This window comes from Grus americana, chromosome 25, assembly GCF_028858705.1.
Source record: "Grus americana isolate bGruAme1 chromosome 25, bGruAme1.mat, whole genome shotgun sequence".
Classification (NCBI taxonomy): domain Eukaryota; kingdom Metazoa; phylum Chordata; class Aves; order Gruiformes; family Gruidae; genus Grus; species Grus americana.
Genome location: NC_072876.1, coordinates 1,246,164 through 1,269,087, shown reverse-complemented (window position 1 = coordinate 1,269,087; position 22,924 = coordinate 1,246,164). Strand labels below are relative to the sequence as shown.

Here is a 22,924-nt window from a genome sequence, read left to right as displayed (position 1 = left end):
TCTCAAAGGGTAACCATCTACTATAAACCTTTAAAATAAGTGAACTACAGGAAAGTACTGTAAATTATTCTTACTAGCAAAAAATACAGCCTGTGGGATAAGTGTTAATTTGCAGTTGGGACACATACAGTTTCATCTTGCCCTTTCCTACCTGGTGAGTAAACACTTAGGAGAAAATGTTCTGAATTGGAAAGGAAAAGGACAATGACAGTCATAGACTGGTTTTGAAATGCAGAGGCTTTAGATGCTTGATGTAGAACAGATAAGTGTAAAAGACCAGAACAGTGGTGCGGAAGCGAAAGTGAGATGAATCAATGTGATAAAAGACTCAGGCCAAAAAAAAAAAAGCTGCTCTTGTGAAGCTAAATATAGGCTTAAGCACAGAATACGGACGCAACTCATAGAAGTTAAAGATGCAGAAGATGGGGCATCTGTTATTGCATTGCTTGAGGATCAGTGCAAACTGGTCCCGATTCAGTATTACTAAATATAATGAACAGCATTTTTTTTTTTTTTTGCATATCTTAAGCAATGGGACCTCTGCCTGGTCTCATGGAGACAGCAATTTGGACAAAGAACATAAAAAGTGGAGCAGAAGTAATGTCAAAACCACGTCTGTAAAAATCCAAAACAAACCAACCAACCTACCAAAAACCCCTGAACAAAACAACCCCTCACCCCCTTTGAATACCTGATGCTGCATTCCGGCTTTTAGAGCGAGGCTGACAAGTCCCATTTTTGGGGGTTCAGGGAGTGGTTGATCATGGACTGACTTTCGTGAGTAGCAAGAGAGTGGATGCATGACCTCATTTCCTTAAGAAATTAGGCTTAAAAAATACGTTGTTGGAGAAACCCATCTTAACGCTGAGGGATTTGAGAATTGTTCTCCCACAGTCTCAAAACTTCAGGGAAGAAATATAAGAATTAAATGGAAAAATACTATTCTGTGTTGAAAGCTCCACAATACACCAGGTGAGCTCCCTGCTTAGGAGGAGTACGCTCTGCTTCTCAAGAGTAAAAGAAAATCTGTGAAAGCCCAAAGTTCCTTGCTCCTTTGCTTCTTACCAAGTTCCACTGAAATCAAACTAAAAAGATGGTATCATTATTGGCACAGGTTTTTTGTAGGATTTCCTTTCAAATCTCCTGGTTTTTCCCTGTGTTATTTCTCTCAGAACTCTTTTTTTTTTTTTTTTTTAAATAATTGAATAAAAGTATTTCAGAAATTCAGATTACCTTTTTAGATTTACTCATTTGTAAATAAAAACAGTTCTTTGAGTCTAAGTGAAGTCCTCAAAGTCTTTATCTGACTTCCACCTGCCTGGCTTTTTCCTAGAACAAGTCAGGTTACAAGTTTTAAGACCTCTGTTGTACCTCAGTGAAATGTTTGTGTCTCACATCAGCTTGTTCTCTGAACCTGTGCAGTCCTCTCTTGGCATTTGTCAGAGCGGATTAAGAATTGTAGGCAGAAACATTTTTTTTCAGTTTGGAAGTAAAAATTGTCTCTTGTCCCCAGTCCTTTTCTCAGCTCTTGAGTATTGAAATGTGTATTTTAAAACCTTGCAGGGTCCTCCACCAAAGTTACTCAAGTGTAGAGACTCGCACAGAATTACTTGGATCTTAATAGGCATGCTCTTGTTAGGGCTGCATGTTGAACACAGCCAGCAGCTTCCCTTCTTCAGAGCCAAAGCAGCTCTGGGGCTGGGAGAAGCTGAGCGCAGGTCGGTCTCCTCGGGCGTTGGGCGCAGTACCCAGCTCTGCATTCCAAAATCCTCCATCCGTACTCAGACAGGCAGCCGTGAGTTTAGATGGCAGTGAACGTTTTCCCAAATGCAAGTGTAAAACCAAAGTGTTCCATCTAAGGACATTACTGATTTTTTTTCTTTTTCTCTTTTTTAAGGCAACCAATATTAAAACTGAATCTGACCCTCCAGAAGCCAGAACTCATAATCTGAGACGTAGAATGGGATGTGCACCTCCAAAGTGTGAAAATGGTGAGTGGCAAGTGGGGAACGAAACAAAACGTGAATGTATTTTCTGTTACTTCGTACAAACTCAGTTTAAGACCAGCTGGAACAATTCAAAGTATTTAAAAAAAAAAATACTTATGTTAACTTCATTTTTAAATTGAAATTTATTGTAAAAGTTATTTTATGGCTTTGAAATCTTTTTGTTTGTTTTGTAAGTGGTTGAGTGTTCTTGGAGAAGAATATATTCCAATCCACTAGCTTTAAATAGAGGAAACTCTTTTAAGAATGTATTAGATTTCAGACACTTTTAGGAAAGAATTTGAATTTGAAATCAGGAATAGAAACTCATAAAGGCAAAAGATAGTGTGTTGTGAATTTAACAATAATGTTCCCGTAATATGATTTTTTAAATTGCTTATATCAAGAGTCCTGAGTGTGTTGTTATCTGTCCTTAAGAAATAGTAATTTCAGACTGAGAAGAAATGTTTCGTGCCATCAAACAGAAGAATAAGCTTGTTGACAAATAATTTGGCAAAGCAAATATAGGAGCCATTTACAACTAGTTAATAATTGAAATTAACTGAGCAGTTTGTCAGGCTCCTTTGTTCATTCAAAATCTCTTTTTCCCCCCAAGAATCTGTGGAAATCATGATTTTTTTTTTTTTTGGACTGGATATTTTTTTCTTTAAAGAGTGTCTCTAGGCATTAACCTTTTTTCTCCTCCCCAAAGAGTAGAAGGAAAAAGCTCTTGACAGTTTTTTAATACTTAAATTTCTGAGAGATGTAGAATGGTCTTCTCTTTAGTACCTGTTAGCTGCCAGACTCCCAAGAAATGCTTCAGCTTGTCTCATGTCCAGGTGTAAAGGCCTCTAGCTCACTTGTAACTTCAGCTAAGAACATCGTTGCCCCCTTGTCTTCAGCACCAGAGCCCGGGGATTCTCCACACTGTGGTGTATGGATTTGGGTGTGGGGGTTTTTGTTTCTTTATAATGTCAGGAATGAAGACTTGAGTGGAGACATGCCTGAATTAGGTAGGAGTGTACGAATGTAGAGGATCTGCTTGTTTGTCAGGCCACTTCTGCTGCATGCTCGTCTCGGACTACATGTTTTCAGGAAAGCTACACCACAAGAAACTGAAGTATGAAGACATCATTGGAAGCTGTAGTGTTGTTTCATGTCATCATGTGACATGCTGCTGTAAAATTGATGGAGTAATTCAACTACATTTGTTAATACCACATGGAAATAAAGTCTTAGTTTATGAAGACACTCATAATTCAATTTAAATGAATTTAAATGGGATTTAAAATACCCATTTGAAAAATGTAGGCTGTGATAGTCATTGCTAGCTCACGATGGCATGCTTGTTTTTTCTGATAATACCAGCTTCTGCAGGCATCGCCAGTATTCAAATCTTGCCTTAAGCTAACTGAAACAAGTGTGTGTATGGGGTAACAAGTAATTCAACAAATAACTTATAGTGATGCAGTCTAACAAGTAATAACAAATAAAATAATAACAAGTAATACCCTCTTTTTTTTTTTTTTCCCCTGTTGCACCAGAAAAGGAAATGCATAGCACAGTGAAACTTCCTGAGAAGAGAGAACATGCCGGGGAGCCAGAGAAAGACAAATCCAAAGTCCGATCTAAAAAACCCACTAATGCTGTGAGTATGCCCTGCCCTCCTGCTGCTTCATATTGATTGCAGGTGTTTCTGGGTTTCTTTTGGGTACGTAGTGAAATCACGTCATTTATATCACACTAAGGACTCTCTTGTGCTCTTCATGTAACCCTGTGGTTGAAACAAAGCAGTGTCTGTGCCTGCTGGAACATATGTGCTCGTAAAGCTTTGTGCTGTTACAAAGCTGAAAATAACAGGATAGTTGAGTTTCACCATCTATAACTAAAGTAACTTGTTTTCTGTCTCCAAGGTACAGTCTCAAAATAAGCATTTTGAAAGAAGAATCCAAGTAGAAGTGGTGGTTCTGTGAACTGATCTCTCTCCCCATTGCTCTTTAACCTCAAGGGAGCTTACTGTGAGCTTTGGCACCTGGCTCTCCAGCAGACCTGCTGCTTATTCCACAATTTTCGGCACTAACTTGGAAGCTTTGTTGTTCAAATGCTTCTCAAAAACACAATCCTGTTCCTGCTCCAACTCTCCACACACCACCATCCCCCTTCCCAAACACCCCAAACTGAGAGCAATGGTAGTTTGTCTCACTTTTGAGCAGGTGATACTGAGATTCTTTCGGACCATGCCACTACTTGGGTCCTTCCTAAACCCAAAAATATTCTTCATATAATCCACACCTATAGTTAAATACCTGAGAATGAAATCTGCAATGCTAGAAGCCTGACACCCCCACCCCCCAAACAAAAAAAGCTTGCGGGGAGGAGCAGGGGAGATGCTGCTTCTTTTTTTTAACAATGTAAGACAGCAGGGTCCGCTTGTCCTCACAGCTCTGTGCTGTACTGGAGAGGAGCCTTCCAGGCTGTTGCTGCGCGCGGCGCGGTGTCGGACAGGCAGCAGACAACCTTCCCGTGTTGGGAGTGCCTGCACCTTTTCCTTGGGGCTCGGTAGCTGCTGTGTGAAACCTCCCTCCAGCTTCTTGAACGGCTGCCCACAGGCACACAGCTCTGCTGAGAAGCTGGTGCCTTTCCAAGTGAAAACAAAGGTCTTGGCCAGCATCTCTAGGGAAAGAGGAGCGCTCCCATGAAGAGGAACCCCTTTCTCTCTCCTGGGGCTCCAAATAGTTGGCCTCAGAGGAGGATGAAACATCTGTGCATACACGCTGCATGCGAGAGCAACAAGGAAAAGGATTTGTGAGCCCCCAACGGGTGTTGTGTTATACCTGCCGAATCCACAGTACTGCTGATTTGAAATGTCCTGGCAGCTGAATCGAGTCTTCTGTCATTTGGAGAAAAAAAATACATGGAAGGGCTTGCAGCTCTTGTGGCCCTTCCTTAAATTACAGAGGGGGGTTATTTAAACTTTCACATAAATAGTTTGTGTGTGCTTGTCTCATTTCTGTTTCAGAGGTAAAGTGAAAATAAGCTTTGGCAAATGTCACAGATGACTGAGTTACCAACCTGCTGTTTCACCATGAGTTGCCTCAAGTGCTCAAATTCCCACTCTGGCGATTTTGTGTTACAGGTGGATTTGTATGTATGTCTCTTATGTGGCAGTGGTAACGATGAGGACCGTCTCCTGTTGTGTGATGGCTGTGATGACAGTTACCATACTTTTTGTTTAATTCCACCCCTTCATGACGTTCCCAAAGGGGACTGGAGGTGTCCCCAGTGTTTGGCTCAGGTAATCTGACAAACCATAAAAGTTAGGCTGAAGGTTATTTTTTATTTTGTGGGATTTTTTTTAAACTTGATCCTAGTGATTGAAAATACAATTTATTACTTGAGGTTGTGAAAACAAGGTGATAGAGGGTAAAGCTAAAATGAAGACTGGGCATGCCCCAAATTGGAAAGCTGTCACTTAATATTTTTGAGCCAAAAATTGATGTGCCTTTAAAGAATACATTGGATTTTAATTAGCACCTTTACTCTGTATTTAAAATTGGAGTCTTACTGGGTCCTTCAGTGTGGAGGTCTATACGTCTTTTTTTTTTTTTTCTTAGCTCTATTAGAGGAAGAAGAAATTAGGTATATCACTTCATTAATGTTTATGCAGATTTATAAATAAATGATTTGGTGAATTAAGCAGTGTTGTTTCTTCTTCTGACTGTTGACTTGGGGCAGTCCTTTCATTTTGGTCAAGCATCCTGCCTTCTTACCCGTCAGGTGCTGTAATAGTAGCTCATTTGTGTAAAACCTGAGCACAGATCGTCTTAATACGTTATAGAAATAATTATCTTTTTGATTACAGGAGTGCAATAAGCCTCAAGAAGCATTTGGTTTTGAACAAGCAGCAAGAGACTATACACTTCGCACATTTGGAGAAATGGCAGATGCATTCAAGTCAGACTATTTTAACATGCCAGTACATGTATGTTCATGTATTTATCCTGATGCCATAATGTAGATTTCATTTTTTGTGCTTAGTTAAAATATACAACTTTTGAGGGGGAGGGGAGAATTCTGGTTTTGAATGGGGTGAAATCCCAAATCAGAGATTCTCATTTGTGTCAGTGAACCCTTGTTCTTGCTGGTGTTATGGTTTCTTGTTCCATTGGCTTCTTGGTTGTTGGGGTTTTATTCAGTGGTTTTGTTTTTCACTTTTGAAGAATTGTCTGTAAGGAAGAGAATACTCTCCAACTGTCACCCATTCCTGAGAGCACAAAGCAGCAGTATCTCCTGGGCGGAACCATGTTTCTGCTGCATTTTTTTTTTCTCTTGTTGAAACGATTTTGAAATGGGGAAATGCTTCAAGCTAATGGAGGTTCCTCCCTGAGATATCTTTTATGCACATGCTTTTTATATACTCCTTGTTTTTCTTCTTCTCATACCTAGATGGTCCCCACCGAGCTGGTTGAAAAAGAATTCTGGAGACTTGTTAGTACCATTGAAGAGGATGTGACAGTAGAATATGGAGCTGATATTGCTTCAAAAGAATTTGGCAGTGGCTTCCCAGTTAGGGGTGGGAAATTTAAAGTTAGACCAGAAGAAGAGGTAGGTCTGTTTTAGTTCACTCTGTTTGTATTGCAGTTTCATTAAATAAGTCTGTCTGGTCCAAAGCACGGTAATGGAACTGAGTTGCAAAGTGTTTGTTTTGTGTATCTGGCACAGTATTTGAAAAGGAGAATTACATCAGAGTTTTGAATAAATGAAATTTGCTGTGATCAGACTTTAAAAGCAACTGGTTTATCCTAGAAGTTAATAAATAACTTCCAAACTAAAAAACAAAAAAAAAGTCTCATTTTAACAACGCAGGTCAGATAAGGTTTCTGAAATGAGCAAAGACAATGGAGGTTTTGTTCTTTGATTCATTGACCTATTTCTTATATTTTCCAGTTGGGAAAGATGCTTTTCTTCTGTTGCTCTTTTGGCAGTTTTACCTTCTTGGGTTTTTCACTTCATGTTGCATAAACCTGTGACTGTTCTGTTCAATTTTCAGGAATACCTTGATAGTGGCTGGAATTTAAACAACATGCCTGTGATGGAGCAGTCTGTTCTTGCTCACATCACTGCAGACATATGTGGAATGAAATTACCCTGGCTGTATGTAGGAATGTGCTTTTCTTCATTTTGTTGGCATATAGAAGACCACTGGAGCTATTCGATTAACTATCTGCATTGGTGAGTTTGAGGAATAAACTCAGCCTGAGAAGCAATCTCCCTTTCATTCCCCATTCCCCTTCTTAATTAGTGGACTAAAACCAGATTCAATGAGTTCAGGCCAGAATAACCCTTGCAGTCCTGTAGCAGCAGGGTTAAAATTGACACAGTGTGATTCCTCCACTGATTTGGTTTTGGACAAGAGGTCATATTTTGGAAAGAGACATCCATTCCCAGTTTTAAAAAAATCCATGAGAGATGCAGCAGATACTCCATCAAATGTTTTATTATGCTCAGTGTAAAACTAAAAACCATGAAAGTTTTTTTTTTTTTTAAATCATCTAGCTTCAACTAACAATCTTAAGATCCTGCATATTTTTTTGTCTGTTAGATAGATCATTCTATCATAAATCCTCTCATCAAGCGAACACTTGTCAGCTGTAATCAGGACAGATCTTTGCCATCTCTTTGATATTCTAAATAGATTGAAGTTCTTAAACTTTTCACCTTACAACAGCTTTTCTAGAGTTTGAATTATTCTTGTCACTCTTCCTGAAACCTGTCAAGGTCTTTCCCTTATTCACATAAGTATTCCAGCAAAATGGTAAAACCACATCCCAGCTACTATTCAGTAGGTTGTCTTTTTGGTCGGTTATTCAGTTGTTGCTCCTTGAAACAGCTGCTGCTGTAGCACAGTCCAAGTAGTCAGTGACTTAATTCACTTGCTTTCTTAGTACTTGACATTAAAAAAAAAAAAAAGTGAGGCTAAGTAAATGAGTGATCAGGATTACATTGTAAAAATTATATTCCTTGTCATTGTTTGGGGCTTTTTGGTGGTGTTTTTTTTTTGTTTGGTTTTTTTTTTGTGTGTCTGGGCCTTCAGCTGAAAACTGTGAGGAGGAGAGGAGGTTTTCTGTTTGCCATAGAAACTTCATTTCTTCAAGGAGAGTTTCCCTCAGTATTGTTAGAAAGGCATTACGTCCTTCATAATTTGTCCTGAATTGCATTAGTGTTTGCAGTCTAGGCGAAAAAGATGCGTAAGTGCATACTTGTATACATGCACACACATGTACATACCTTGACAGACACATGTGAAAGTTGCCCTACCTGCTTTTCATTTATTTCTCCTTCGGCATGAAAGTCCTTGACGTCTTTTCATTTGCAGATATTTTTCTGTATTTCCCTTCAACTCAGAGGTGTTAGGCTGGGGTTTTTAGCGTATTCGAGATCAATGTGTAGTTGAGGTTAATACTTTTCTTGGCCAGAGGAGTCTATCTTAATGACCTGCCACAGAAGAGACAGTGCTCCAAGCTCTGAAAAGACTTCAGAAGACAGGACTTGTTCCTGTGGAATATGAGGGATAGCACGTTCATTTGCAGTGTTCCCATGTGCCTTGAAGGAACTTGTATCCTGATACAGGATTTTGAGCGGATAGTCCCAAGTGAACCAGGCTACAGCAGCACACCTTCCATAGGGTTCCAGGCAATAGTTCTCCTGCGTGACTCTCAATCCTGTGTTAGTTCTTGAAATGGTAGAAGGACTAAAATCTTTGCTTCTGAAGATGTTTGCAAATAAAGAAGATGTCAGTCCTGGTCAGAGGAAGAATTTCCATCATTGATGCTAGTATTTCTAAAGGCAGGAATGTGGAGCTGTGAGGTAGCGGTGCAGAAAGAACTGTCGCCTTCATCCATTCTGCAACTTGCTGCGTTCATAAGGCTGATGCCTTAGCACATCGTTAGAATTGTATCTTTCTCTGTTATCTGTTCTCCTGAAGTCCAGAGACCCCAGTACCAGTATCCTGGTCCAGGTTTAGCATAGTTCACAACTGCTGTCATCCACTCCTTGGCACTGACACGTATCAAGGAGCAGAATTCTTGACTAACTCAGTACTGGATCAGGACGGAGGACAGTTGTTAGTTGCGTCTGTGGCTGGTCTTCATGAATTCATGGAATTGTTCCAAGATGATGACCAGGTCGAAGGCTGCGTAGTCATTTAACACCGCAGAGCGACGACTCTGCTTGTGCTTCTCCTTGTGATCCCAGTGTCACTGCCCTTACAGAGTGTGTTGTCCCGTCCCCCCCCAGCTAGCTGTCCCATTTGCCATGACAGAGGTGCTGTTTGAGTACAGGAATAACCTCTAGGTACGAGGGGTATGCCTCTGGATTTGTACTTCACTCTTTTCTTCCGGAATCCTCCCAGTTGCTTCATGATCTATTGGGAAAAAGAAGCCGTTAGGTCAGCTTTTCTCTGCCAGCTTTTCAGGAGTCTTGGGAAAAAGCGGTTTGTCTGTTACCTTCTTTTCTAAATACTTTTTCTAATGTCATTCTTTATAAGGGATTGAAAGGCATTTTCATCTTTGCCCTGCGGTGAGCCAGCTTCACTGTAAACCTGAAACGATATCTACTGGAACACATCTGCATAACTTTAATTTTCTCAATTGGGTTAAGCTATTGCTAAAAGTTCTTTGTTCCTACTCTGGATATGGAATATTTTTGTTCTTGATGTCTCTTGCATAATTTGGAAGTTTAATTTCTACTTACTGTATGTTGCTTTTATGGCAGTTATGCACAAGACTTTGGTTATTAGTTCCAAGAGGGAATTTGTGTTCATGGTAAAAGACAAACAGCTTATGTTTTGAAGTTGTGCTAGAATCAGCAGAATTTCACTGAGGACTTCTTCAGTCTTTTTTCCCCTAGAATATTTTAAGTATGTGCTCAGAAATGTATGCAGTTAAAAAGTTAGGTCTGGAGGAGGGACCTGTGTAAAATGTGAAGATTCAGGAAGGTGCATAATCTTTGCATTTCTTCCTAGTGATATACCCTTCTTTTGACATGGTGTAATTTAAAGCAGAAGACTGAAAATGTAACTTACAAGATTGCTTATATTTAACTTTTTTTAATAATCTTGCAGGGGGGAGCCTAAAACGTGGTATGGAGCCCCAGGGTATGCAGCTGAACAGCTGGAGGATGTAATGAAGAAGCTTGCTCCAGAGCTATTTGAATCTCAGCCAGATCTCTTGCACCAACTTGTCACCATAATGAACCCGAATACTTTGATGGCCCACGGAGTGCCTGTATGTTGTTGGACTCCTGTGCTACTCCCCCAAACTGAACCCTCTTCCATTTGCACTGAATTCTACTTCAAAGCTGAAGCCACTTTTATTACAGAGATGGTGTGGTAGTTGCCATGTGTGTTGTATCTTCCTTGTCTAGTGTAATGTGCCAGTGTGAACAGATGGGCAATGGAATCATTGCTTTTGGAATTGCTTGGCAAACTCTTCTCTGGAGATCCACCTTTAGTGTATTTCTATTTCTGTGTCTCAGCTGGAAAGTTTTTAGTCTCAAACTTTGAAACAATGGCAGGAGCTCTTTGTACGTCTGTCTAATCAGACACAATTTTTTTGGCATAGAGTTTCTGGCCAGACCCCATTCTTCCTTTATTTGTCATCCACATCCTCTTTATTTTTCCTGGATAAGTTCTTAGGTATTCAAAAACATTTTTCATCAGTTTCCATTATACTCCATACTAGACTATTCATGGGAATTATGTCCCTTTACAACTTAATTAGCTTTTGACTACCTGACCTTGGGACTTGAAGGAAAATCTGGAAAAAGCAGCAAAATTTGTGGTGTCTGCTATGCTTTGAGAGACTCCAAAATTGAAAGTTGCAGGAAGACTTGCCTGCTTTGATGCTGATTATATACCACCAAAAGTATTAGATTTACAGCAGTATGAACTTTTGAGTAGGTTCCAGACTTCTCTTCCCCTTCAGCTGCCCGTTGAAGCGAGCCTTGCCTGTGCTTTACTTGTGTAACTCTGCACAGAGCCAGCGAAGTGCAAAAGGCACAGGCAGCTGACTTAAAATGGGTTGGTGTGCGGGTACGGCTGAATGAAACCCCTTTGCTTCTAGGGTTTTATATGACAAATTACCAAATGCCGGGTGTAATTCTTGGGCTTATGGTTTAGAACTATCCAAAGTTGTCGTAGAAGTTACTAGGAATTGGAAATCCATATTCTCTTCAGTTCTGTTCAGGTTTGACCTAATGCTTGTCTGTCTCTTCTCTTAGGTTTATCGAACCAATCAGTGTGCTGGAGAGTTTGTGATCACCTTTCCAAGAGCTTATCACAGTGGCTTCAATCAGGGTTTCAATTTTGCTGAAGCTGTGAACTTCTGCACGGTTGATTGGGTATGTTCCAAAACCAGTTTCTCATTAAGTATGCGGTCCCAAAGTTGTTCCTAGCTGATGTACAGCTCTAATTTACTGCTGATGTGCAAATCTAATCCGCAGATCAGAAGGAGCCTGTTACTGGAAGCATAATGTTTTGCTGAAGGTATTTCTTTCATGTAGTGAACTGTGGGCTTTCTCTGGTTCCTAAGGTTCGGTTTGAAACTGTACATTAGGGCTGATGCATCTTTTACAGCAGGCGGTAGGCTAGGTCCTGTGAGAAGCACCAGTGCTGCTGGAATATACTCCTTTTGCGTCCCCAAATTGCATTCAAATTGTTAAGAGCTGGAATGAAGTTTTTCTCTTTATTGCACTGGGAATTCTCTAAGAGGTGCTTTCTACAGCTGAAAAAGAAAGCTGACTTGGACTTCTTTAATTTAGCTTCTGTGGTTAAATCAGATGTTACATTTAACGTACGTTAAGAGCAGGTAAAGACTTTGATAGTCCTCTTGGAGAAAAGATAAGAAGAATTGTGTCTGATGTGAGTACATCCTCTTGGATAGCAGAGGTGCTGTAGGTTTTTAGGGAAGAATACTTAATGAGAAGGGAACAGGAAGTTTTAATGTTCAAACAGAAGGTTTACAGCCCAGTACTTTATTCCCATTAAACTTCACTCAGCTCATTGAAACAACAGAGACAGGCACACGTTACAGTTATTAGGTCATGGTAATGTATTAAGTCTTTTGTCTTTTTGTAAATAAAAACAAATGGAGCATAGTTGCTCCAAAGTTACAAGTAATCATTTCTCCTTCCCAGCAGATTTCTCAGACACAGGGTATCGCCTGATCTCAGAAAGATCCTCTGAAGCTACTGATATTTCGAATTACTCCTCTTCTGGTTTTTTGGGGTTTTTTTTCCAAAAAAAGGTCTTGGCTATTTGTAAATGTAGCCCATCTAAAAATGTTGCCAGATTTAAAAAACATCATTTAGATTAGGAGATAGCTAAAATTGGAAGAAAGCTTTCTGCATTGTGGCTGTGTTCATGTATCGGTTGGGTTGGGTTTGTTTTTCCTCTTAACCTTCCATGAGTTGTAACCTGCGCATCGCTACCCACCTGGCCAGTGAGAGCCTTAAAATAAAGCTATGAGTAACCTGCCCAGCTCATAATGAATTGTTTACTCTACCTGGGGTTAGTTAGGGACTTTAATGGTTCATGGAGTCAGCAATTTCTCAATGCTGTTCGTGTCCTACATAAAACAGCCATAGCAATTGAGAAAAAGGCCCCGCGTGCGCCGCAACCTGCCTGTGACAGGGTGTCCCTCGGGTGCAAGAACAGGGCGAGGGTATTGACTGTTCCCTCTGCTGCTTTGCCAGCCTCTGTCTATTTTTAGCTTGGGTCTTCCTGAGCCTGCTGTGGTTTAGTGATTTAGTTACCCCTAATTATTCCCTCTGTGAACCTAGCCAAGCAACTTGCATCCACAGTGTCCACTGTAAAGGAGTTCTAAGCAGTCCTGGTTTACAAGAACTCAGGGCCCTGATTTCTCTAGTTTTAAATTCTGAATTATGAATATCATTGCTAGAAGGATTTGTCTTGGCCTTTCATTTAGATAGTTTTGGGTTAGTAGCATAATAAAGTTAGTACCTTAATGTATATTTCAAAATAAACCATTCATTTAATGTTTTTCGATGCAGTTACCATTGGGTCGCCAATGTGTGGAACATTACCGTCTGCTAAACCGTTACTGCGTGTTTTCTCACGATGAGATGATCTGCAAAATGGCTTCCAAAGCAGATGTTCTTGATGTTGTGGTAGCATCTACAGTTCAGAAAGACATGGCCATTATGATTGAAGATGAGAAGAGGTTGCGTGAGAAGGTTGATAAACTGGTGAGTTGGAGGAAATAGTATTGTAATGGATGAAGGAACAGTTACGCAGTGGTGTGAGAACATGCTGGGACTTGTACTGTGTTGTCAATGACTTAGAGCTCTGTGGTGCCTTCCTGAATAGTGGGGTTGATTTCAGAGGACCACCTGGGTAAGGAATCATTTGTTGTGCATCTTGTTTTAGCATCTGCCCTTTTTTATGGTTCAGATAGTCTCTTTTACAGTAATATTCTTTCAGTGATTTAGTCAGAATAGCGGGTTTTTCATTAACCAAGATATCTGTCTACTTGGTTTTAATATCTTATTTCTGAACTTCATTATTCCTTTGATAAATTCTGATGTTTTAGCTTGGAATAATCACCTCTTCCTTAGATTTTGAAGTGATGTAACGTACGCTCTTTTGCAGGGAGTGACTGACTCGGAGAGAGTGGCTTTTGAGTTGTTTCCTGATGACGAGCGACAGTGCTTGAAGTGTAAAACCACCTGTTTCATGTCTGCTGTTTATTGTCCGTGTAAACCTGGATTATTGGTATGCTTGTACCATGTCGAGGATCTCTGCTCCTGTCCCACCTACAAATATAAACTGGGGTAAGCTTTAGATTGCAGTAATACTGTGTTCTGGAGATATTTATTATATGTGTAGGTATTGTGGTCTGATCATCTGGTGTCTGTTTGTCAATGGTGCTAGTCTCGGTATTCTGTTTCTCTCTGTCCTTTGCAAATACAGCACCCCCAAAACAAAGTGCCTTTTCTGTGCTCGTATACAAAGACTCTTTCTTTTCAGCATTCAGCTCTTCTTGCTCTATAATGGCACAAATTGCTGGATAAGTTAGTTTGCTTTTTGTATTTATAGCCACAAGGTCATCGTCCCTTACATCCAGTCCTTGCCGAGTAATATTTTTTGCTTTTGTTAGCTTTCGTTCCTGTTGTCATCTCTCCTTTCCTGTTGTTTGTTACACCTTTGTCCTACATGAATGTAGCTTGTCCTAAGACAATTTCACAGTTGCTTCAATTGTAATGTTAAAATTGCTTTTTGAAGCAATTGCAACATTGAAATTGTCTTGGGAGGAACATGGTGTGGCTGGAGGTCTTAATTGTATAACCCTGGATACGTAGTGGATCGTTTCTGTGTTGTGTGGACCAACACATCGCCATGCCCTTCCCTTCCGCCCTCCTGCTCCCTCCAGTTTTTGCTGAAGAGTTTGAATTCTGTGCTACTTGTAGGTACCGCTATACCCTGGAGGAACTCTATCCAATGATGAACGCGCTAAAGATGCGTGCGGAATCATACAACGAATGGGCTTCCAATGTTAACGAAGCTCTGGAGGCAAAAATTAACAATAAAAAAAGTAAGTATCTTACCTTTTGTTTGCAACACATAATTTTAAAAGGCTAATTTGTCAGTTTTTAGTTTCTGAACCTTTGCAACTTTTGTCTTTTATGTGACAATCAAAAGAAATCATCTATGATTTCATGTTTTAAAGCAAATATTTTAGCTGTTATAGTTCCAGAAATTATGCTCTGTGTGAGAAGACTGTAACTCATTTTGACACAAAATATAACTGAAGTTGAAATAGAAATACTTTTAATGTGTTGTGTTACTCAGCCTTACCATTTAAAATTCATTGCGAAGGGAGACTTTTGTTAACTTAGTATTTTTCCCAAAAGGTCTCATCAGTTTTAAGGCTTTGATAGAAGAATCAGAAATGAAAAAGTTTCCAGACAATGATCTACTGCGACACCTCAGACTGGTTACGCAAGATGCAGACAAATGTGCCTCGGTTGCACAGCAGCTTCTTAATGGCAAAAGACAAACCAGGTGAATGTTACTGTATGTGTTTGCAACAAAACTGAGTCACTGAAGAGAGATGCCAGTGTTCTGTAATACTTAAAAATGAAAGTAATCTATTTGTCTTCTCAGAAGCGCCATCTTTTACAGGGAGATTCACCTTTACTGCATGTAATAAGTTAAACATCCTGAGCTTTGAATTTCTTCTTCCTCTGTGTTTGACAGTTGGGCAGTAAATTCATTCTAATGTTCCCCAAAAGGAAAAATTGGTGTGGTATTTCCAGACAAAGCAACACCCAACAAGATACAGTCTACTTGCGTTTGTGCCATGGGGACTGAAAAATCTGTCAGTGGTGCATATGTCATCATATTCATTAGACTTTATGCCTTGTGGAAAAATGAAGTGTCATAGCTTCCTGAGCTGATGATGGTGGGAATACTGTATGAGATCTCTGAAAAACACTTGCTCTTTCTTTGGCAGTACTTACATCAAATCTTTTAGACAGGTTATTTGCTCAAGGAATTTGAAGGTAGGGCAGTGTTTGGGTAATACATTCTTTGTGACCTGGATGCCTGGTCCTGCTGGTGCTTTCCGTGTCTGAAATGAGCTGAAAGAAGTCAGAAGATCCAGAAGGACAAGGCGAGATCTCCTCACTGCATCAGTTCGATTGTGACTGTATTGATGTAATAGCCTTTCTCTGGGGATCACAAATTGCCATCTTGTGTTGCAGATTCTCTGCTCAGACTTACAGTGGCTGTACCTGGCTGCGCGGGATGATGGGTTCCTCAGAAAATCTTGGGTTTATGTATGTGGAGGACAATATTGCTCAAGTCCAACAATCGTAACAGTGTGAAGTACTTCAGGAAAAACTGTTTCTCTTTTGTCCCATCTGGACAATTTTCACCTTTCTGCTGCTTTGACCGACGTGGTGTTTGTCAGGGCAGTTGCTCTTTATGCTGATATAACTGCACGTGTGTGGTTTCTGCACGTTGCCTGCCTCAGCAGGAAACTTGTAGCTTGTCACTCTTTGTGTTCTTGCAGTACTTCAAGGCTGACTTTGAAGGACTTTGGCAGTAGAATATTCAACTACTATTCAGACATGATTCTTGTAGCTGTGCTTTCCCTTCCTTTAGTGATCCTTGTGTAAGCCTTTGTAGCCAGGACTTGATAAAAATTCACCCTCACTGTCTTGCAAACACAGAAGAAAAAGCCCCTGTCACAGCAATGTAAAAATACTACAACAGGTAATTAAAAATTCAGCATTCCAACAGACATCACTTCTCCCAGATAAGTAGTTTCCAACCTGGAGATTCATGGCAGTGTTATCAAAAGACTTGCCCACTCCTGATCTCTTCCTTCATTTAGTGTTAAGCCATCTCTTCTCGTTCTGGCATCCCCAGGCTGTGTGTTCTCCCATCCTCGGTATTTGCTCGGCCCTCCTGATGATGAACTTGGGGCAGCAGCCGGGCCCTTTCCAGCTGTTCTGTGCCAGACAAGCTCTTCCAGGAGTCCTTCCTGCTCTTAACATGTCCCTGACTTTGGGCCTGGAAAGAACGGGGGACATTTTTATCTTAATCTCCTTGACTAGGTCTGTGCTTTTGTCGGGGTGATAGTGCACCAGCCTTTCGCACAGCTGTACTCACCAGCTCCTTCAGCGTTATGGGCTGCGATGAATAATCCACCTAGTGTTGCACTACACAGGATCAAGGCAGTGCTTGGATTATGTTTCTTATTTGTTCTAAAAGTGTTTGTAGCCCTTCTCTTACCATTTCTCCTTTGGTTTTTTTTTTTTACGTAGTCCAGTTGCATGTCTTCATAATTAAACTCCATGTTATTTAATGGTTTTTTTTTTTCCTTGAAAGATTGAAGGGGGGAGCGCTCATAACCTATGTGGGAAGATAAAAAGGAGAGAATAATCTGCTTGAAATCTTAATACGTGTTATATCAAATAGTTTCATCTAGTGAAGTTCATGTATCTGCAGGATGCTGGGCAGCCTTCATCACACAGACTGCTGTGTGTTGGGTATGACGGATTGTGGATTCTGCCTAAAGTTTGGTTCGTGCTTTTGACAAACTTTCCTTTCTGGACTGAGCATTTTGTTCTGGCCCTCAGTTGGGAAGAGTCACGCAGCAGACTTGACTCAACTGGAAGGGTCATCCCTGTTAATCATGGTAGTCAGTGATACTCAAGGATCTCTTCCCATGTAGTGTACACAGCAGTTCCTGGGCAGAAAAGACCAAGAGAGATGATAAATATTCTCTCAGAGTAAATCTGGTGACTCTTGCTCACCACCTTCTCTGCAGTACCTGGGGAGATGCAGATGGGCTGTACTTCCTTATTTCCTCTGGTTCTGGTGGTGCTGGGTGATGAAACAGTCCTAACAGATGCTGTTCCTGAGAACAGCTCCCTGAATCGGGCCCAGGGACCATGTAGCCCTCGGTCCCCTCTGGCCCTGGAAGGGAACAGCACGGCAGCAGGGCAAGTATAAAGGGATGTTCTCACTGTCCGACCCCTTTCTTCTCTGGGTCTCATGAACCTTTTCTGCTTCTTAGAGTCTCCAAGAGTTTAGAGACCTTGTGCTTGGAGATGTTTGTGATTAATAACCGTGGATGGACATGGCTTTTCTTCTGTGAATGCTTTTATTTGTTTTATGCTCATGTAATTTCTGGTTATCAAAAACATCTTGTGACAGTCAATTTTGCGGTTTAGATGTGTGCGTGTGTATACACATAAATACATATTTATTTTAGAAACTTGTACCTTTCCTGGAAGATGCTGCAGAACTTCCACAAAAAATGGTAAAACACTGTAGACCATAAAACAGCCTGTGTTGTACCTGAGACTTTAAATTCATTTTATTGTTCAGCTTACTATGGATTTTGGAACTCCCAGTGTGATGTTGCATATCCTTTACAAATACCTATTTTTAACATAGAATGGTAAATTAAAATTCATTTTATAGTGTTCACATTCCAGTCATGCTGGCATGTCCTGCTGGGATGTTGTTTTCCTCTTTTGTTTAAGTGACATATTGTGGATTAAATTGGAGCCAGCATTGTAAGAGATTTCTTTCCTTTTCTGTTCAGGGTTCTCAGACCTAGTTAATATTGGCTTGAGTTTAGAGAGGTTTTTAATATTAGCCAATTTGTTAACACTTATAAGCCGCTCATTTGATACAAAGCTTTTAGATGAAAATGATGATTTCAGCGTAAAGCGGATTTTTCAGAAGTGCCTACACGACCTGTGGATGGAAAACTCATTCAAAATTGGGATTTGTTCTCTATGGGCATGGGGAGAGCTTACTACAATAGCTATTGCAGCACAACTGAATAGTTTATCCACAATTGCTTTGTGTTCTGGAAAAAAGCCTAATTTTATTCTGTAATAACCAGTGCTCTTCCAAGGCTGAGTAGCTGTTCCAGAATACTATTTAATCTGAAAGGGTGTTCTCAACAATAGCTTATTCTGCTATAGCTAACTGAGGTTTTCCCATGTATGGAAGCCCTAGGCTGCTTGGATGCTTTTGAATATTCTATTATTTGTGAGTCAAGTTTCAAATCATAAGCAGACTTTTGAGAAGTTTAGATTTTATTTTAGTTTTCGGTGGCATCCAACAAAGTTGAATTTGTGTGTAATTGCAGGTACCGCTCTGGAGGAGGGAAGTGTCAAAATCAGCTGACTGTGAACGAGCTCCGGTTGTTCGTGAGGCAGCTGTATGCTCTGCCCTGTGTCCTCAGTCAAACTCCATTACTGAAGGTAACTTGGAAAATTCTAGGGGAAAGACGACGAGCATTTGTCGTAGTGATGTATTTGCACTGCGTTAATCTCCTATCTCACCATTTGCTCCGAGAATAAATACCTTTAAACTGGCAGACCTGGGAATTTGTGCACGAGTTGCCTAAGGACAGAGCTCTCTGACCTGCTGGTGTTCAGGGTCAGGAGATTTTTATGCTACGTAGGGGAATCAAAATGTTGCTCTTACACAAAGTAACATGAAGGAAGCAGCAGGATGACCTAGGTAACTACAGATTAAAAGTTTGGGGTCAGTTAACTAGTGTCCTCTTAAGAGTGAAGCCAGGTTTATCTGAGAATGTTCCAGACTCCATAATGCTCTGGGTGACAGTTCTCCATGTCACTTTCCTCCTTTGTTAATCCAGAATCAGCTCTCTCATAGTCTTGTAATGAGACACCACCTCGTGCTGTCAGCCCAGGAAACACCGGACACCCTGAGCCAAAGTTAGCAGCCTAGGCTACCTAAATGCGTGTTCCAGCAGAGTACCTGCTGCTGACGGTGTCTCCCATGCTGTCAGCTAGTGCTGCCCACCAGACGATCAGCCTTCAGACAAGTTGAAAGTAATTCCAGATTTAGTTTCAGAATTTGCCAAAATGTTGCATATCACGCTGAGGAGTACTCCCCCCGCATTTCCCCCCCCCCCCCCCCCCCCCCCCAAAAAAAAAAGGAACAGAAATTCAGGGCAGCTGCAGTTTCTGTCTTAAAGGAGAATGGCTTTGCATATTTGTGACTCTCAGACCCAGGAGATGGAGCGTCCGGCTCCTGAACCACCTCTTAGGTGTCCACACAAGGCCGAGAGACCAGACAGTGTCATGTAACTGAATCGGAACAGACCGGTTCAACCCAGTTTTCTGACAATTTCTTTTGAAGCTTTATCAGGTCTGGAATGTGTGAATCAAATTTTATGTAATCCTATTTACAGTTAGTTGTTTATAGCATTGTAACTCTGTGAAGTTATTTATTTAAAAAGCAGAAGTTCAGAAATGCCAGACGTGCAAACAGTTCTCCATCTGGCATTCTTGAACAGGGGAATATCAAATACACATGGTCAGGGTATGTCATTCTCAACAATCCTAAATTATATGTAGTCATGCAAATTAGACTGTTAATATAAATGACCAACAGTTACTGGAGATAGGTTCACAATTTAAAATATTGCTAAAAAGGCTTTATTTCCATTTGCCTACCCTGCAAACAACCTCATTGGCAAAATACCAAGATGGCAGCTGTGAAGGGAGAGCTCACTGCGGGCACAGCGTTTCAGCCAGAACTAGAAGCCTTGGGCAGGGTGGCTAGGTACAGAATAACGCCAGCCTTCGTGGTGGGATTACTCTCCCTGACTGACCGTTATCCTGGGTGAAGTGCAGCCACAGATACACCTTTTTGGGGGTAATTAGCTGTTGAACCTACAGAGAGAGAGAAGGTGTTGTGCTGCATGAAAGAGTAAAATGCCTGTGGCTTACTGAGACTGCGTGGTCCAGGTCAAAGTCCTTCACAGTGCAGCAGAAATAAACCCCTGAAGCTCCCTGCCCTTCCCAGCTTTCTTCAAAGCCGTCTTAATCTTAACCTTGCTGTTCTTCAGCCTTCTTAATCATTCCACAACAAAGCCAGAAAACAGCACCAAGGAAACATTTAAATTTTTCCTTTAGATCCTTTCTATTTTTCTGAGACCTCTTTTTGATACCTGTCTTAGTTCAGAGGAGTTTGGAGTGGAATTCCCTTGTTCTGCGATCCTCGAGCTGGTACATGAGGAGGTGCTGACATATGCACTACGTGTTGAAGACACACTAAGTGTTCCAAATGTCATGATAATTTGCCGTGCATGTTGTGTGCATTGCAATGTGGTATTTGCCAGAAAGTTTGCACGTAAATGTTTGAGAGAGGGCAGTGGGTTTTCTTCTTGTTTATTGTTGCATTTGGATATTTCAGGATCTTCTTGATCGTGTGGAAGCTTTTCAACAGCAAAGCCAAAAACTCCTTTCTGAAGAAATGCCCAGTGCTGCAGAGCTTCAGGAGCTGTTGGATGTCAGCTTTGACTTCGACGTTGATCTACCCCAACTGGCTGAACTGCGAACACGCCTGGAACAGGCACGCTGGCTCGAGGATGTGCAGCTGGCTTCCTCAGACCAAAACTCTCTTACTCTAGATGATATGAGACGTCTTATAGACTCAGGTGTTGGACTTGCTCCCTACCCAGCAGTCGAGAAAGCAATGGCAAAGCTGCAGGAGCTCCTTACTGTATCCGAACACTGGGATGACAAAGCCAGAAATCTGATAAAGGCCAGGTAGAAGCTGAATCTTAGTGTTGCATTTTGTAGTACCATGAGCTGTTTAAGATGGAAATAGTTGGCTTTACTTCTGAAGGGGTTTCTTTTGTTCATCCAGTTCACAACAGGAAGGCAAAACTTGTGTCGTCCAGAAGGGAAAGGGTTGGAGAAAGGGGATGAGTGACTGAGCGATTTTAAACGTTGCTGTTGGCTTGCTCCACTGTCATTGTGCAAACTCTGCTTTTGCCACAAGGAAGGGTTTTCAGACACCTCTTCCTTTCTTTCCACCTTCTTCCCACCCCCAGTGTCAGGCTGGAGGATGCATGGCCAGATGGAGCTTAGATGTCTATCACCAACTGATAAAATTTTATTATATGGACTATTTCTAACATTGAGGAGGTTTTTCCAGATAGTTGGTGCACGGCAGAAGGAAATAAGCCAAATACATCCTTACTGAAAAAAATTTTCTTACTCATTGCTTTGCCTTTCTGATTTATCAAGTAAAATGGGGGAGAGCGCAGTCTACTGAAAATTTAGAAAGGTGGCACAAACTTGTATGCAAGGTTTCTTCCCTCAGGTTTTCTGATTTTTAAATTTTTTGTTATTTTTTAATTTTTCCCCCCCGGCCTCATATTATGAAAGCATTTGATTGTTTCTTATCCATTAGTAACCGTACCGTTTTAAAACAATAACTTCATAGAGCACAGAACTGGAATAAGCTTGTGTTTAACCCCCAAAACAGGGATGCACTTGTGTTTATACCTTTCCAAAACTTCAGAATCAAACTCTGAAATACAGAAGAGTCTTCCTCGGGTTTTTTAGCCTTCTGATGTAGAATCTCTTAGCTGGTACTACTTCAGGGTTCGGTGTGCGTTTGAGGATCTGAGGTTCTATCATTCAAAAGTTAGTAAATGTTAAATCTCCCTTAAGCCCAAATGTGTGAATATTTCTAGTAGGACTCTGTAGGAAGCAAATACATTTCTAAAAGCCTGCCTGCATTACCAGTGCCCTGGTGGGGCAGCGCGCATCTCTGGCACTGGGCATAACATCGGTATTTGCTGTAACCCTTTGGTTTTAATAAGCCAGATGAGTAGAACCACCCCAATTGTGCTGCAGTGTTTTACATTCCAAGATGTTTTGTTTACATAGACCACGGCAGTCGCTGAGCAGTCTTGTAGCAGCAGTGAAGGAAATAGAGGAGATCCCAGCCTATCTCCCGAACGGTGTCGCACTGAAAGACACGGTGCAGAAGGCCAAGGACTGGCTGCAGGAAGTGGAAGCCCTGCAGGTACGTGAACTGGCCCTTCTTGCGGAGTGGCAGTTGCCCTGTCAGGTTAACACTACGAACGTTCGGTGCTTCAGCTTCCCACTGAATTAAGAATGCTTCATCTGTGACTTCGGTTGCTCAGACGTGGTGCAGTTGCGCTCTGAGTGCTATTATTTTACTTCTGTTTCTGGGCCTGATTTGTATTCCTTCACCTTTGCAATTAACTGACTGCAATAAAATCTCTAAAGAAGCTATTAAGAAAAATCTAAAATTAACAAGATATACTATGGAACTTTAAGGTAAGTTTTGCTCAGTCACTTAGTAACAATTCCTTGATAATTCATTTGCTGTTTCCACATCTGTATCGTCAGTGATATTTCAGACATCCTGTGATGGAGAGGTATTCCCTCACTTGTTTGCCATTAAGCACGGCTGGTCTCAAGGCTGTTTCTTGTTCTATTCCTGTATGGCCAGCCTTTGACTTCCAAGATCATAATTTTGTAGTAGTTCTGTTTGAATTTTGAGGTGGAAGTTACTTGATTTCCTCTTCTTCCTTCCC

General features: G+C 41.0%; 1 protein-coding gene across 2 annotated transcripts in view; it reads left to right on the top strand.

Moving 5' to 3' along the window:
* The window catches only part of KDM5B (lysine demethylase 5B), a 56,702-nt gene that overhangs the window by 23,126 nt on the left and 10,652 nt on the right, over nucleotides 1–22,924 (top strand). The window contains exons 1-16 of one of the 2 annotated variants that reach the window (XM_054803841.1): nucleotides 594–972; nucleotides 1,898–1,991; nucleotides 3,530–3,633; nucleotides 5,122–5,280; nucleotides 5,848–5,967; nucleotides 6,432–6,590; nucleotides 7,036–7,217; nucleotides 10,108–10,270; nucleotides 11,265–11,384; nucleotides 13,056–13,250; nucleotides 13,654–13,835; nucleotides 14,472–14,596; nucleotides 14,916–15,066; nucleotides 18,680–18,794; nucleotides 20,761–21,116; nucleotides 22,248–22,386. In XM_054803841.1, the coding sequence (XP_054659816.1) occupies nucleotides 1,961–1,991; nucleotides 3,530–3,633; nucleotides 5,122–5,280; nucleotides 5,848–5,967; nucleotides 6,432–6,590; nucleotides 7,036–7,217; nucleotides 10,108–10,270; nucleotides 11,265–11,384; nucleotides 13,056–13,250; nucleotides 13,654–13,835; nucleotides 14,472–14,596; nucleotides 14,916–15,066; nucleotides 18,680–18,794; nucleotides 20,761–21,116; nucleotides 22,248–22,386 (2,301 nt within the window). In that variant the 5' untranslated portion in view covers nucleotides 594–972; nucleotides 1,898–1,960. Of the gene's footprint in view, nucleotides 1–593; nucleotides 973–1,897; nucleotides 1,992–3,529; nucleotides 3,634–5,121; nucleotides 5,281–5,847; nucleotides 5,968–6,431; nucleotides 6,591–7,035; nucleotides 7,218–10,107; nucleotides 10,271–11,264; nucleotides 11,385–13,055; nucleotides 13,251–13,653; nucleotides 13,836–14,471; nucleotides 14,597–14,915; nucleotides 15,067–18,679; nucleotides 18,795–20,760; nucleotides 21,117–22,247; nucleotides 22,387–22,924 lie in introns of those variants that run through there. The other variant, XM_054803840.1, reaches the window with a different exon arrangement.